Source organism: Kogia breviceps, chromosome 3 (assembly GCF_026419965.1).
Source record: "Kogia breviceps isolate mKogBre1 chromosome 3, mKogBre1 haplotype 1, whole genome shotgun sequence".
Taxonomy (NCBI): Eukaryota; Metazoa; Chordata; class Mammalia; order Artiodactyla; family Physeteridae; genus Kogia; species Kogia breviceps.
The window spans coordinates 177,558,017-177,573,237 of NC_081312.1; the positions used below are offsets into that span (position 1 = coordinate 177,558,017).

Sequence of the window (15,221 nt, forward strand, 5' to 3'; positions counted from 1 at the left end):
ACTGCAGGGGGTGTGGGTTCAATCCCCAGTAGGGGAACTAAGATCCCACATGCCACACGGTGTGGCCAAAAAAACAACAGAGAACAAAAAAAGAAAATTACCTCCCAAAAGACTACTAGTATCATAATATATGTCCAGGTTAGAACTTCCATCTTAAGGGCTTCTGCACTCAGCAGGCAGAGGAAAAAGCCCAAGTCTTGTCCAGTTAGGAATCTGTTAGGAGACTTTCCCCACACTGAAGAGTAAGGGTAACTGGAAAGAATGTTCCCACCAGCCCAGAGGCTACCTCAGTGCTAACTAGGCAGAGCAGGGGATAAGGGAAGGGAAACCGATCGCTAAGAAGTAGCTAGAGGCCAAACTTCACATAGATTTATAGGCTAAGTCAAGTAATAGCCTGGATCTGGATAAAGCAAACAACAAACTTTTATCCTAGATCTCAAAAAATCTTCAGTAATGATATTTGAAGGTCAATAAACACAAAATAGTCAAATATCCACGAAAAACACAAAATACTCAAACATCCACAAATAATAATAATAACAGCAACAACAACAAAAAACTCCAAAAACACAACACCCTCTGAGCTAGAACCGCCAGGAAAAAAAAGAGAGAAAGAGACCCACAAAGGCTTCTGATAATGGAATCACTAGACAGAGATTATAAAACAACTCTGCTTACCATGTCTGAAGAAGTTTTTAAAATAAGCCTAAAAATGGTAAAGAGGAAACTACAGGAAGTGATCAAGCATATTCAGTGCACTACCCTAAAGAACTTCTAATAATTAAAATTTAAAATGCAAACAGCTAAAAAGAAAATTATTGAATATACATAGGGAGAAATTACCTGGAATGCAGACACACACACACAGAGAAGAAACAGAAAATTTAGGAGCCATGGAGGGTAGAGTAAGAAAATCTAACATATGTTTAATTGGAGCCCCAGAAGACAGCACTGGGTTACAGGAGGACACAGGTAATATGTGATGAGATGCTGGCTGAAAATTTCCTAGACTGATGATAGACATCCATCTACAGACACAAGAAGCTCAATGAATCCCAAACAAGAAAAATTAAAATAAATCCTCACCTAGACTCATTATTACAAAATGGTCAAACATCAGAGATATAGAGAAAATCTTATTTATTTATTTAGGCTGCACTGGGTCTTAGTTGTGGCACATGGGATCTTTGTTGTGGCATATTTAGTTGCGGCATGCTGACTCTTAGTTGCGGCACGCATGTGGGAACTTAGTTCCCCAACCAGGGATCAAACCCGGGCCCCCTGCATTGGGAGCGTGGATTCTTACCCACTGGACCATCAGGGAAGTCCCTATAGAGAAAATCTTAAAAGCAGATATAAAAAAAGTTTGCCTTCAAAAAATTGATAAACCAAAATAGGAGAATGAAGTCCAGGGAGCCCCATGTTTTGCACTGCTTTTCGCCTTGAGGCAAATTCTGCTTCCAAAGTAAAGGCTGAGACTGAGAAGCTGTTCATGGCCTCCCTCGGTCTCAAAGCGTCAGGGACACAAACATGGACGTTGGGGTCCGGCAAGGAAGAGGGCCCTGGAAAATACCATATGATTTCAGCTGGGCCTCCCAAGGAGTACAACACCTGAGCAGGGCTGCAAAGGTAGAAGCCCGGCCCTGTCCTGCCAAAGAGAACACAGCTGACTGCCCCCCAGCCTGGACCCACTATCATGTTCACACTTGCCACTCCCCCGTCCCCCAAAGCAGGACTCCTCTAAGGGATAGTGTTGGTTTGGTGACTCCTCTCTGTCCCCAGCACAGGCCTTCTGAGAACTGGGCTGCAGTCAGGGCCTTCCTCACATCCTTCTTTTTCTCTCATCTTTCACAGGCGTCAAACCTGTATCACAGTCTTAAGTCTTCCCATCCTTTCCTGCTCCTTTCTACAGGCATTTCCCACAATAAATCTCTGCCATGTCTAATCATGTCTTGCCACCATTTCTGTCTTTGTGTCTGCTTCTCAGGGAACCCAAACTGATACTCTAAATATCAAAAGGACCAAAGTCCACCTTATGTGAAGCAATCCTTGAACAGAGATACAAAAATTCTAAATAAAACAGAAAGCCAAAACTGGTAATATATAAAAAGTACATACATTAGGAACAATCTTGGTTTGGTTCTGTAATGCAAAGTTGGTTTAACATTTAAAAAATAAATCAGGGCTTCCCTGGTGGCGCAGTGGTTGAGAGTCCGCCTGCTGATGCAGGGGATACAGGTTCGTGCCCCGGTCTGGGAAGATCCCACGTGCCACAGAGCGGCTGGGCCCGTGAGCCATGGCCATTGAGCCTGCGCATCTGGAGCCTGTGCTCCGCAATGGAAGAGGCCACAACAGTGAGATGCCCGCGTACCGCAAAAAAAAAAAAAAAAAAAAAAAAAAATCAATATAATTCACTATATTGAGAGTAAAGGAAAAAAAAATCAAATGTTTATCCCAAAAGATGCAGAAAAATTCAAAACTCATTCATGGGAGAGATATACCACATTCATAGATTGAAAGATTCAATACCTCAAATATTTTCAAATATTCAACATTATAAATAATATAAAACCAATCAAAATTCCAGAAGAATTTGTGTGTGTGTGTGTGTGTGTGTATGTGTGTGTTACTGTAAATGGACAAGAACAGCCAATCCTATCTTGAAAACACAATTGGAAGACTTACTCTACCTCATAGCAACACTTATTATATAGCTACAGTAATTTAGATCACAGTCTTGCAGCAAAGAAAGTGACCAATGGAATAGAACGGAGTTCAGCAAACTTTTCCGTAAAGGGCCAGATGGTAAATATTTTAGCCTTTGCAGGACTCATACAGTCTCTGTCGCATATTCTTTTTTTAAACAACCCTTTAAAAATATAGAACTATTCTTAGTTTGGAAGCTGTACAAAAATGAGCCACATGCCGACCCCTGGAATAGAATATGGTCCAGAAACAGACCAAAACATATATAAACACTGTATGATCAAGGTGGTATTACAGAGCAGTAGAAAAAATAGACTTTTCACTAATTAGTGCCAGGCCAAATGCATATCAATATGGGGAAAAATTAAACTTGATCCCATACCACATGTAAAAACAATCAATTACAAGTGAATTGTAGATTTAATTGTGAATGACAAAACAATAAAGCATCTCGGAAGATAACACAGAAGAATATCTTCGTGACCATGGAGTAGAAAAAAATTTATTCAATAGCACTCAAAGTTTTAACCATAAAAGAAAAGATTGATAATTTGGGCTGCATTAAAATTAGGAATTTCCCTTTATCAAAACTACTAATAAGAAATTGAAAGGCAAGTCACAGCTGAATATCTGCTAAACATATAACTAACAAAATCTTCATTGAAATATTTAGACTCCTACATATGGATTATTTTAAAAAGCACTGATAGCTAATAACCAAATCAAAGGTAATCGACTTCATCCGTGTCAAGAAAGTTTAAATTAACCCAAATTCCACTCTACTACACACTCACTAGAATGGATAAAATTAAAAAGACTGACAAATGCCAAGTGTTAGTGATATGGGGCAAGTGGAATTCTCATACCCTGTTGGTGGCTGTGTAGATTGGTATAATCACTTTGGAAAACTTTTTAGCATTATCTACTAAATGTGATTATATGCATACCTATGAGTCAGTAATGCCATCCCTAGATATATACACCTACCAGAAATGAGGACATTTGTGCACAAAGTACGTGCAATAAGATGGCTCACAATTGCACTGTTTGAAATAAGTAAACATTGGAAAAAATCTAAATGTCCATCAACAGTAGACTGAATAAATAAATTGCATATGTTCTTTTTGTTTTAAATCAACTCTATTAGAATTTACCTAAGATAAAATGTACCCATTTAAGTACACAGTTCCTAAGTTTTGACAAATGTACACACCCATGCAACCACCACCACAATCAAGATATAGATTTCCATCAAGCCTAAAACTTCCCTTGTGCCTCTTCCTAGTCAATTCAGGCAACCACAGATTTGTTTAGATTTGTCTTTCCTGGAGTTTCACATAAATGGAATCAGATGGTATGTATTCTTTTTGCACTTGGCTTCTTCACTAATCAAAATGAGTTTGACAGGAAAAGCGTGAGCAATAAACGTAGATAAATTAGATTTCATCAAAAGTTAAAATTTTGGACTTCCTTGGTGGTGCAGTGGTTAAGAATCCGCCTTCCAATGCAGGCGACATGGGTTCGAGCCCTGGTCCAGGAAGATCCCACATGCCGGGGAACAGCTAAGCCCGTGCGCCACAACTACTGAGCCTGCACTCTAGAGCCCGTGAGCCACAACTACTGAGCCTGAGTGCCACAACTACTGAGGCCCGTGTGCCTAGATCCCATGCTCTGAAACAAGAGAAGCCACCACAATGAGAAGCCCATGCACCACAACGAAGAGTAGCCCCTGCTCGCCACAACTAGAGAAAGCCCGTGCACAGCAACGAAGACCCAATGCAGCCAAAAATAAATAAATTAAATACATAAACTTATTATTTTTTTTTTTTTTTTTTCGGTATGTGGGCCTCTCACTGTTGTGGCCTCTCCCGTTGCGGAGCGCAGGCTCCGGACGCACAGGCTCAGCGGCCATGGCTCACGGGCTTAGTTGCTCCGCGGCATGTGGGATCTTCCCGGACCAGGGCACGAACCCGTGTCTCCTGCATCGGCAGGCGGATTCTCAACCACTGCGCCACCAGGGAAGCCCTAAACTTATTTTTAAAAAGTTAAAATTTTGTGCATCAAAGGACATTATCAAGAAAATTAAAAGACAACCTACAGAATGAGAGATCTATGCAAATCATGTATCTGATAAGGGCCTAGTATCTAGAATATATAAAGAACACTTCCAACTCAAAAACAAAAAGACAAACAGCCCAATTAAAAAAATGGGCAATAGATTTGAACAGACACCTCTCCAAAGAAGATATAAAAATAGCCAACAAGCCCATGAAAATGCTCAACATCATTAGTTATTAAGGCAATGCAAAGCAAACCAAAATGAGACACCACTTCATACTCGATAGGTTGGTTATAATAACAAAAATGGAAAATAACACGTGTTGGTGAGGATGTAGAGAAACTGGGGTCCTCATATATTGCTGATAGGAATGTAAAAATGGTGCAGGTACTATGGAAAACCGTTTAACAGCTCCCCAAAATGTTAAACATAGAATCGCCATATGACCCAGCAATTCCACTCCTAGATATATACCTCAAAGAATTTAAAGTAGGAATGCAAACAAACACTTGTACATGCCTGTTCATAGCAGCACCAATCACAACGGTCAAAAGGTGGAAACAGCCCAAATGTCCATCAACGGATGAATGGATAAACTGTGGTATATAGCTACAATGGAATATTATTCAGCCATAAAGAGGAATGAAGTACTGATATATGTGACACACAGACAAACCTCAAAAACACTCACTAAGTGGAAGAAGCCATATGAAAAAGGTTGCATATTGTATGATTCCATTCATATGAAATATCTAGAAGAGGTTAAGTCCATGGCGACAGAAAACAGATAGGTGGTTGCCAGGGACCTGGGGGAGGGGAGAACAGTGAATGACTGCTTACCGGACATGGGTTTCCTTTTGGGGTGACAATGTTTTGGAACTAGATAGAGGTGGCAAATGCACACTGCATACATGTCCTTTAATTCTCTACTAAATGCCACTGAATTGGCCACTTTATTTTATTTTATTTTTTTAACATCTTTATTGGAGTATAACTGTTTTACAATAGTGTTAGTTTTTCCTTTACAACAAAGTAAATCAGTTATACATACACATATGTTCCCATATCTCTTCCCTCTTGCATCACCCTCTCTCCCTGGCCACTTTAAAAGGGTGAATTTTATGTTAGGTGAATTACACCTCAAGAAAATAAATGTTCTTGAGATTGATTCAAGATGCCCTGTGTAGTCCATTATATGGATATACCACAATTTGGTCATCAATTCATGTTGATTAATAGTTAGGTCGACTCAATCCAGTGCTTATTTAATATGAATAATTTGAACATTTCTGTACAAATATTCTTGCAGGCATGTTTCATTTATCTTGGGTAAATACATATAAGAGCCCTTATCATTTCACAAAAATAAGTAAACAAAACAAAACAAAACAAAACAAAAAAAGTGTTATCAGTCATAATATAACTGAATCAAAGATGTAAACCAACTGCAGACATAAAGCAATGATGCTTTATCCTTAAGCCCAGCAGATTTAAGCCAACAGTACATATTCAATTATGAAGATAAAGAAGAAAACTAAAGAACAAGTATGATATGCTAATTCTATATTAACAAAATTATACCTGAATTTTGAATCAGTGATTTTTTTTTTTTTTTTTTTTTGCTACATTGGGTCTTCGTTGTGCATGTGGGCTTTCTCTAGTTGCAGCGAGTGGGGGCTACTCTTCGTTGCGGTGCATGGGCTTCTCATTGCGGTGGCTTCTCTTGTTGCGGAGCTCGGGCTCTAGGTGCACGGGCTTCAGTAGTTGTGCCTCGCAGGCTCTAGAGCACAAGCTCAGCAGTTGTGGTGCACGGGCTTAGCTGCTCCGTGGCATGTGGGATCTTCCTGGACCAGGGCTCGAACCCGTGTCCCCTGCATTGGCAGGCAGATTCTTAACCGCTGCGCCACCAGGGAAGTCCCTCAGTGATTTTTTTTTAATACTGCTTGCCTTTCAAGGGAACAGAACCCTCTTTCTTTCACATTTTCAAGAATGAATTATGTGAGAGCAAAGCTCTTTCTGAGAAGCTGGGGTGGGAATTGAGAGAAAACCCTAGAATCAAACTGTCCAACTCTACCACTTGCTAGTTACTTAGACACTTTGTGCCTCAGTTTCCTCATCTTAAAAATGGAGATGATAATAATACCCACCCCGGAAAGTTGTTGTGCTGATTAAATGAGTTAATCCATGCAGAGTCTTAGAACAGCACCTGGCACATTGTACGTTAGCTGCTTCCTCCACCCGGTCACTACCACCATCACCACCATCACCACCACCATCCTCCTCATCACCACAGTCACAACCATCATCACTATCACCAGCATCATCATCATCTTCATCATCATCACCATCATCATCGCCCCATCACCATCATCACCATCACCACCACCATCATCTTCATGATCATCATCACCATCACCACCACCACCATCTTCATGATCATCATCACCAACACCAACACCATCCTCCTCATCACCACAATCACAACCATCATCACTATCACCAGCATCATCACCAGCATCATCATCATCTTCATCATCATCACCATCATCACCAGCATCATCATCTTCATGATCATCATCACCATCATTGGATGATGCTGGCATCATCATCATCTTCATCATCATCTTCATCATCACCCCATAACCATCATCACCAGCATCATCACCACCACCATCATCTTCATGATCATCATCATCATCACCACCACCATCATCATTTCTACCTTGTAAAATATCTTCAAGACAGTTTAAGACCCCTGTGGTTGCTCAACTGAACGGCACTAGAAGTTAATAAAAATACGCAGCTAACTAGTATATTTACCTAACTACCAGAGAAACTCAAAACTCAAATAATTTACCTGTCAATACAGTTAAAAATGGATTCTAAGGGGTTCAGTTAATGTGCCTTCCCAAAGATATCATGAGATCTGTGGAGCCCACTTGGTTAATATTGCTACATTTCAAAGGTAACATGAACACAATTCTGACACCCTACCACCACACCATAGACCATAGACCTGCCTATAATAAGAATTTCTTCTTCCAACCAATTTTCAGGTCCATAATTTAGTGTTATGTTATCCTGAGGGAATAGGTTTTCAATCTATTAATGGAAATCAACGGCATAAAATATACTCAGTTTTCTCAGCTCTACAGAATTTAGATCTTCATTAAACTGAAGAACATTTGATCTCTAAACATAGTGAGAGCTGTTCATTAAATGATGAACTAGGCCAATTACATCTCTCTCTTGGGGAATTTGGAAGTATTATGATGAGAGAGGAAGGAAGGAAGAAGATACAGTGAGGGTTGTTCCTTCTACAGAGGTCAGCATGTGAGACAATCATGTATAATCAAAATTATCTGTGAACATCATTTAAACCATCCTGTAAAGAGCAAGAGTTTAGGCCTTTGGAGGATCATATGCCAAGATTTTGTTGCTGTTGTCTGTGTTGTCACTCTGCATTTAGTTACTTTCCAGGTCCTAATTCTGGTGTCTGGGGCACCCTGGGTATCCTACAGCGCTTGACTTTGAATTTGGAGATGTCTTATTTGTTTCTTAGAATTAACACATCTTGGGCTTCCCCGGTGGCGCAGTGGTTGAGAGTCTGCCTACCAAGGCAGGGGACACAGGTTCAATCTCTGGCCCGGGAAGATCCCACATGCCGCGGAGCAACTGAGCTCGTGTGCCACGGCTGCTGAGCCTGTGCTCTAGAGCCTGTGAGACACAACTGCTGAGCCCACGTGCCGCAGCTACTAAAGCCCGCGCGCCTAGAGCCCGTGCTCCACAATGAGAGAGGCCACTGCAATGAGAAGCCCGCGCACCGCAACAAAGAGTGGTGCCCGCTCGCCGCAACTAGAGAAAGCCCACGTGCAGCAACAAAGACCCAACACAGCCAAAAATAAATAAATAAATAAAATTTAGAATGAACACATCTCTCCTAAGGTGGCCTGGCGGGGGGCGGGGGGTTCTATGTCTTGCCACTAAACTATCCTTCATTAGAAAACTCTAACACGGACTACAGAGCTGTTTGTCAGAAGTGACTGCAATCACAAAATACAAATTTTTACTACTGAGAAAGTATACAGAATTCCCAGATACTTTTTTTTTCTACTATTAGCATGCTTGAATATAAAGTTTAATGCCAAAGTAGAAATCCACCAGCTATGGAGCATCTAACAAAATGACATACACATTTTAGAATATTGGAAGTGTCCCTACAACTAAGGTGAGGTAGACTTTTTCTCACAGAATAAGTAAAGGAGAAATAATGGTAATTGAAAACCTTCTGTTATTCTTATTTTGATTATTTATGAATTTATGATTTAAGGGACAACAGGACGTCAGCAAGATAGCAATTATCCGCCAGCATTATTATCACCAAAAAATATTTTTCTACCTTAATGGCCTTTCTCTTGTAAACAGTATTTGCATTATAGCGCAGAAAACTAACCAACATGAAAGAAAAATAACTTTTAAAACACAAGAGAGGACACATATATACAAGATATGGGAAATAATATATAACAGAACGGAAAAGTTGGGTACAGAGAATAATCAGAAAAGTAACTGGCAAAAGAGACTCCATTGAGGTACCCAAAGGAAAGAACACCAAACAAAACCTTTCAACCATGTCACAGAATTCTGGCAACATCGCAGGATCTCTTAGGAGCTTGAAGAAAATGCTGGGAATTCTTTTCTCTCCAGTGATTCTAGGCTCTGACTCGGATCATTACACCAGAGGCTGGGATTCTATTTCATTAAACAAAATTCATATAAAAGGATTTCGTAATCTCAGTACGCTTGAAAATAAGTCTGAAAAGGAAATGAGACTATAAAATAAATATCGAAACATTCAGCTGAGTCAAAATAATAGATTACATGTCGTCTGTCTCTAAATAGGTTGTATTTTTTAAATGGATCTATAAATAACTGTTCACAAGTCAGAAGATATTTTGCACAGAGAATATGTTCTGACGGATGATGTGATCAGTTTATCTGAAATGGTATTATGAGTACTAAACGTAGGCTAAGTAGACCTCTGTAGGCCAGCCTGTGACCCCCACTGGCAACTGGGATGATGAAATCAAGCCTGGCCCGGGGAGGCAAAAGGACACAGAGAACTAGGAACTCTTTAAACTCATTTAACTTTCCAGGTCGACTGCCAGCCAGCTATTCAGAGTCCAGTAACAAGTGGTGGGCGCTCCTATAAGATGTCTGGGGCCTCTGCACTTGGTGTTTCCCTGACCTTGTTGTGAATTCTTTGTCTTTAAGTGTTCACAAATATGGAACAGGTTTCCTCGTCTTGGAGGGTTTTTTTTCGTTTTTTGGCTGCGCCCTGCAGCATGTGGGATCTTAGTTCCCCGACCAGGGATCGAACCTGCACCCCCTGCATTGGGAGTCCTAACCACTGCACCGCTAGGGAAGTCCCCCATGTTTCCTTGTTTGTAACTTTCTCAATGCAGAGACATTTCACAGAGTTAATTTCCTAACATAGTAAATATACCCTATATTTATCTACTAATTCTTGACCCTATGTAAGTCAAACGATTTTTTTAAGTCAACACATATAAAATCACACAGTTTAAAGAAGATGGGCTGGGCTTCCCTGGTGGCGCGGTGGTTAAGAATCCGCCTGCCAATGCAGGAGACACGGGTTCGTGCCCCGGTCCGGGAAGATCCCACATGCCGCGGAGCAGCTGGGCCCGTGAGCCATGGCCGCTGAGCCTGCGTGTCCGGAGCCTGTGCTCCGCAAAGGGAGAGGCCACAACAGTGAGAGGCCCGCGTACTGCAAAAAAAAAAAAAAAGAAGATGGGCTTCAGAGTTATACATGCCTGATTTGGAAGTGCAGCTCTGTCACTTAGCTGTGTGATCTTGGGAAAGTTACTTTATGTCTTTTTCAGCCTCAGTTTCCTCATCTACAAAATGGGAATACTGTCTCACACCACACAGCATTACAGTGAGGATTAAACAGCATAATACATATATTATGATTCCTGCTATAGATTAAGTCCTCGATCATATATTAATTTCTACCACCCTCCAAAAAAGAAAAAAATCAAGTAGTTCTCCTTTCAGATATATTACAAACATATCATAAAATAATTTCTTTAGGTATCCTCATATCTTTTTTTTTTTTTTTTTTTTTTTTTCAGTACGCGGGCCTCTCACTGCTGTGGCCTCTCCCGTTGCAGAGCACAGGCTCCGGACGCGCAGGCTCAGCGGCCATGGCTCACGGGCCCAGCCGCTCCGCGGCACGTGGGATCTTCCCGGACCGGGGCACGAACCCGTGTCCCCTGCACCGGCAGGCGGACTCTCAACCACTGCGCCACCAGGGAAGCCCTCTCATATCTTTTTATAGTCTTCTGCTTAGGAAGAAAACATACAGATGTTCTGGACTTTATAAACAATCTTACTTTGATGGACCTTGCTTCGTAGGAGGTAAGGTGCTTGAATTTGTACTCTTCTTATTTTAAAACCTTAGTTATGTAGTGTTTAATTCTTCTATTGGCCTTTTAAATTAAATTGTTAACCTAGCTTATAATTATTTTCTCCCTCAATCTGTTGGATTCCTGATGATAAGATTATTACATTTCAATTATTTACATTCTTAGATTTTTTTTCTTTTAGCTATTTTATCTTCTAGTTATTAATATATTGATTGACTTTATATTTTCTTAAACTAACATTTTTCTTACTCATGATTATTCCTTCACTGACAACATGCAATGCCAGTAGAATGGCCAGATAATTTAACCTCAAACTATAGCGGTAACTCAATTCAGATCAAAATTCAGCTGTGAGGTATAATAATCGTTAAAGATCACTGGATATGTAGTCCTGAATACCTATTCTTCTAAATGGTCTGAGTATTGTCACCAGATCAAGCCAGACTCTTGGGGACCTGTACAGTTGGGCCACTGTTTTGGTATCCATCACTATAACCCAAGGCTTCTCAACACTGGCACTATTAACATTTGGGCCGGATAATTCTTTGGGGTGGCGGGGGCGGGAAGGGGGGTGTCCTGTGCATTGTAGGATTCTTACCAGCATCTCTGGCCTCTCTCTGCTAGATGCCAGCAGCACACCCTCCCCCCACCCTAACTGCAACAACCGACACTGCCATGTGATCCCTGAGGAGCAAATCTGTCCCCAGTTGAGAAGTTCTTTACACTAAATTGGACCGTGGGTTTTTTGTTTTGTTTTGTTTTTACGCGGGCCTCTCACTGTTGTGGCCTCTCCCTTTGCGGAGCACGGGCTCCGGACGTGCAGGTTCAGCGGCCACGGCTCACGGGCCCAGCCGCTCCGCGGCACGTGGGATCCTCCCGGACCGGGGCACGAACCCGCGTCCCCCGCATCGGCAGGCGGACTCTCAACCACTGCGCCACCAGGGAAGCCCGACCGTGGGGTTTTGAAATCAGCTTACACTGAGGATTCTCTTTAAAAATAGCCATACAAAGGGATGGCATTGAGGGTGTTACCTACTATATTACTCTTTGTTTCCATTAGGAGGAACCATAGGAGAAATGTGTCTCAGACTTCAGTGCAAACCAGATGTTGTTTCCTTATGGATAATGTGAACCGTTGGCTAATCCTTAAATAATAATCCATCCTTCCTTCCTTCCTCCTTCCCTCCCTTCCTCCCCCCCCTTCCTTCCTTCTCTCCTTCTTTCTTTCTCTCACTCTCTCTCTCTTTTTTTTTTCTTGACACTGGAAAAGCTCAGAAGCAAATTTATAGCCCATCTTTGATAACAGTGTAGGATCTACAGCACGCATTTATGTGTACTAAACCTCTCAAATGTCAGTTTAATTCATTTTTCCCCCACGAACGTTTTAACTTTATTTTTATCTTACTATAGTATATGCACGTGGACACAAACACCTTTTTGAATGAGATTAGGTATAAATTAATAAATAAAATGGTATTTAAACTGTAATTTTTCCCAGCAGATCACACCCTTTAGTCTCACTTTATCATGCCTCTCCAAATCTCCTTCTGTTAGATCTAGATATTCCAAGTTTTCCCTTACAAATGTTTAAGTCTATTATCTCCAGTCAAAGCATATAATGACACGTCACTTCAGTGAATGGATATGTCAGAAATATAATCATCTGCAGAATAAAGTTTTATAACTAAGTCCCTTTACATTTATTAGCAGTATCTCTCTCCCAGTAGAAACTAGGACAATGACAGGCATGAAATTCTAGGCGCTGCGTGTCTGGTAGGTAGTCCGGGCATCAGTACATCACTCTGTAGGATGATGGGGGTACAGAGGGCCCACGCCTTCTTTTCTCTTGCCTATCGTGGTTTTGTCAGTCTTCCCTTTCCCCAAGTAACATTTGGAATCCACCCTGAGCCCTGGTGCACGACAGATGGTGACACAGGAGTGGCCCATCTTGCACAACGGTGACCACTATGAAGGGTCCTACCTCACCCTACGCACTCACTACTTTTGACGGTGCTGAAAGAGACCATTTTCCTCTCAGTTTAACCCTAACATAACCATTCCAAGACCTCAAATCAGATAGGGGTATTATAAAGGTTCATCAACAGGTGAGTGCAAAAACAATTTATGATCTATTCAAGCAAGGGAAAAACCACTCAGCAAAAAAAAGTAGTACTATTAGTACCTACGCTTACAAAGTGGTGAATCTCAAAACTATTATGCCAAAGAAGATGGGCTGAGAAGATGTATCTTTGAAAGACACAAGGAGTACACATTGTATTATCACATTTATAAGAAATTCTAGAAGAGGCAAAATTCATCTATAGTGACAGAAAGCAGATCAGCGATTGTCTAGGGCCAGCAGAGTGTTGAAAGCAAAGCCATACAAGGGAACGTTATGGAATGACGGAAAGGTTCTTTCTGATATCACATCTTGATTGGAATGGTGGTTTCCCGTTACATATTTATCACAGCAAAACCTTAAGTATAACACACTTAAATTACGTGCAGATGGGTATTCTTGCTAAAAATGCATCACTTCCAACTAATAATAAGAAAACATCAAGACAAAACCAAATTGAAAGACATTCAAAATAACTGACCAGTGCTACTCAAAATTATCAAGTCCGTGAATTACAAGGAAAGACTGAGGCACTGCCACAGACTAGAAGAACCAAGGGGGTGTGACAAGAGAATGCAATGTGAACTCCGGGAACAGAAAAGGGGAAAAATCCAAATAAATTCTGCAGTTTAGATAGGAGTGTCTTAAGTTTGTTAATTGTACCACAGTTATGTTTTTACCACGAGGGGAAGTTGAATGAAAGATTTACGGAAACTTTTCACTATTTTTCCAACTTTTTTTTTTTTTTTTTTTTTTAATTTATTTTATTTATTTATGTTTGGCTGTGTTGGGTCTCTGCTGCTGCATGCGGGCTTTCTCTAGTTGCAGAGAGCGGGGGCTACTCTTCATTGTGGTGCGCGGGCCTCTCATTGCGGTGGCCTCTCCTGTTGCGGAGCACAGGCTCTAGGTGTGCAGGCTCAGTAGTTGTGGCTCGCGGGCTCTAGGGCGCAGGCTCAGTAGTTGTGGTGCACGGGCTTAGCTGCTCCACGGCATGTGGGATCTTCCCGGACCAGGGATCGAACCCGTGTCCCCTGCAATGGCAGGCGGATTCCCAACCACTGCGCCACCAGGGAAGCCCCTCTCACCATTTTCCAACTTTTTAAACATCTAAAATTATATGGAAATAAGTTTTCTAGATGGGTGCTTTTTATTGTGTATAAATTTTAATTCATTAAAGTTCATATAAGGTTGAAACAAAAATAAATGGCAGTTTTTAAGAAATAACCCCATCCCCAGCCTTTTAAGTTCATTAAATATGTTTAAACCAAGAGTAAGACTAACTACAAGAACCAAAATACTCTACTTCTCAATATTTGAACCAATAAATGTAGCTGATAAAAGACACACTAAAAGAATCGCTAAATTTAAAAGATTACTAATTGAATAAAAAAATCTCAGAATTACTTCCCTCAGAATCATGATACATTCCCCCACATAAACACTAATATATAAATGACAATAAAATCATCACACATTCAAATTATGGTGACACAATGGAATCCAGAAAATTTTGAAGTCTGCGGTAAAAACATTTAATTTCTATGACTCTCCCATCTAAGGACTGTTATATATTTGGACTCCAAAAACTGTATCATCTCATTGAATATTACTTAAAGACTGGAAGGGCATGGATGAAAAGACACTCAGAGAAAAATTAAGCCTTTTATAACATACCTCCTCTGTTGCCATTTTCTTCATCCTACAAAATAAAAAAATATATATTCATATATGAATAATGTTTATAACTGGTAAAATCACAGTGAGGCTCAATTCAAGTCAAACTGCCCTCCCCAAAATGTGCCAATTACAGTCGCACTAACAGTGCCTCTTGCCAGAAGGAGGCAGCTGTCATACACGGAGATGGGAAGGCCACAGGTAAAGCCAATTT

The 15,221-nt window shown here is 40.8% G+C and overlaps 1 protein-coding gene across 7 annotated transcripts in view; it reads right to left on the minus strand.

Annotated features, from left to right (window-relative positions):
* The window catches only part of ARHGAP21 (Rho GTPase activating protein 21), a 134,445-nt gene that overhangs the window by 63,557 nt on the left and 55,667 nt on the right, over nucleotides 1–15,221 (minus strand). For all 7 annotated transcript variants that reach the window (XM_059058134.2, XM_059058133.2, XM_059058132.2 and 4 more), the window contains exon 4: nucleotides 15,008–15,032. In XM_059058134.2, the coding sequence (XP_058914117.1) occupies nucleotides 15,008–15,032 (25 nt within the window). The remainder of the gene's footprint in view (nucleotides 1–15,007; nucleotides 15,033–15,221) is intronic.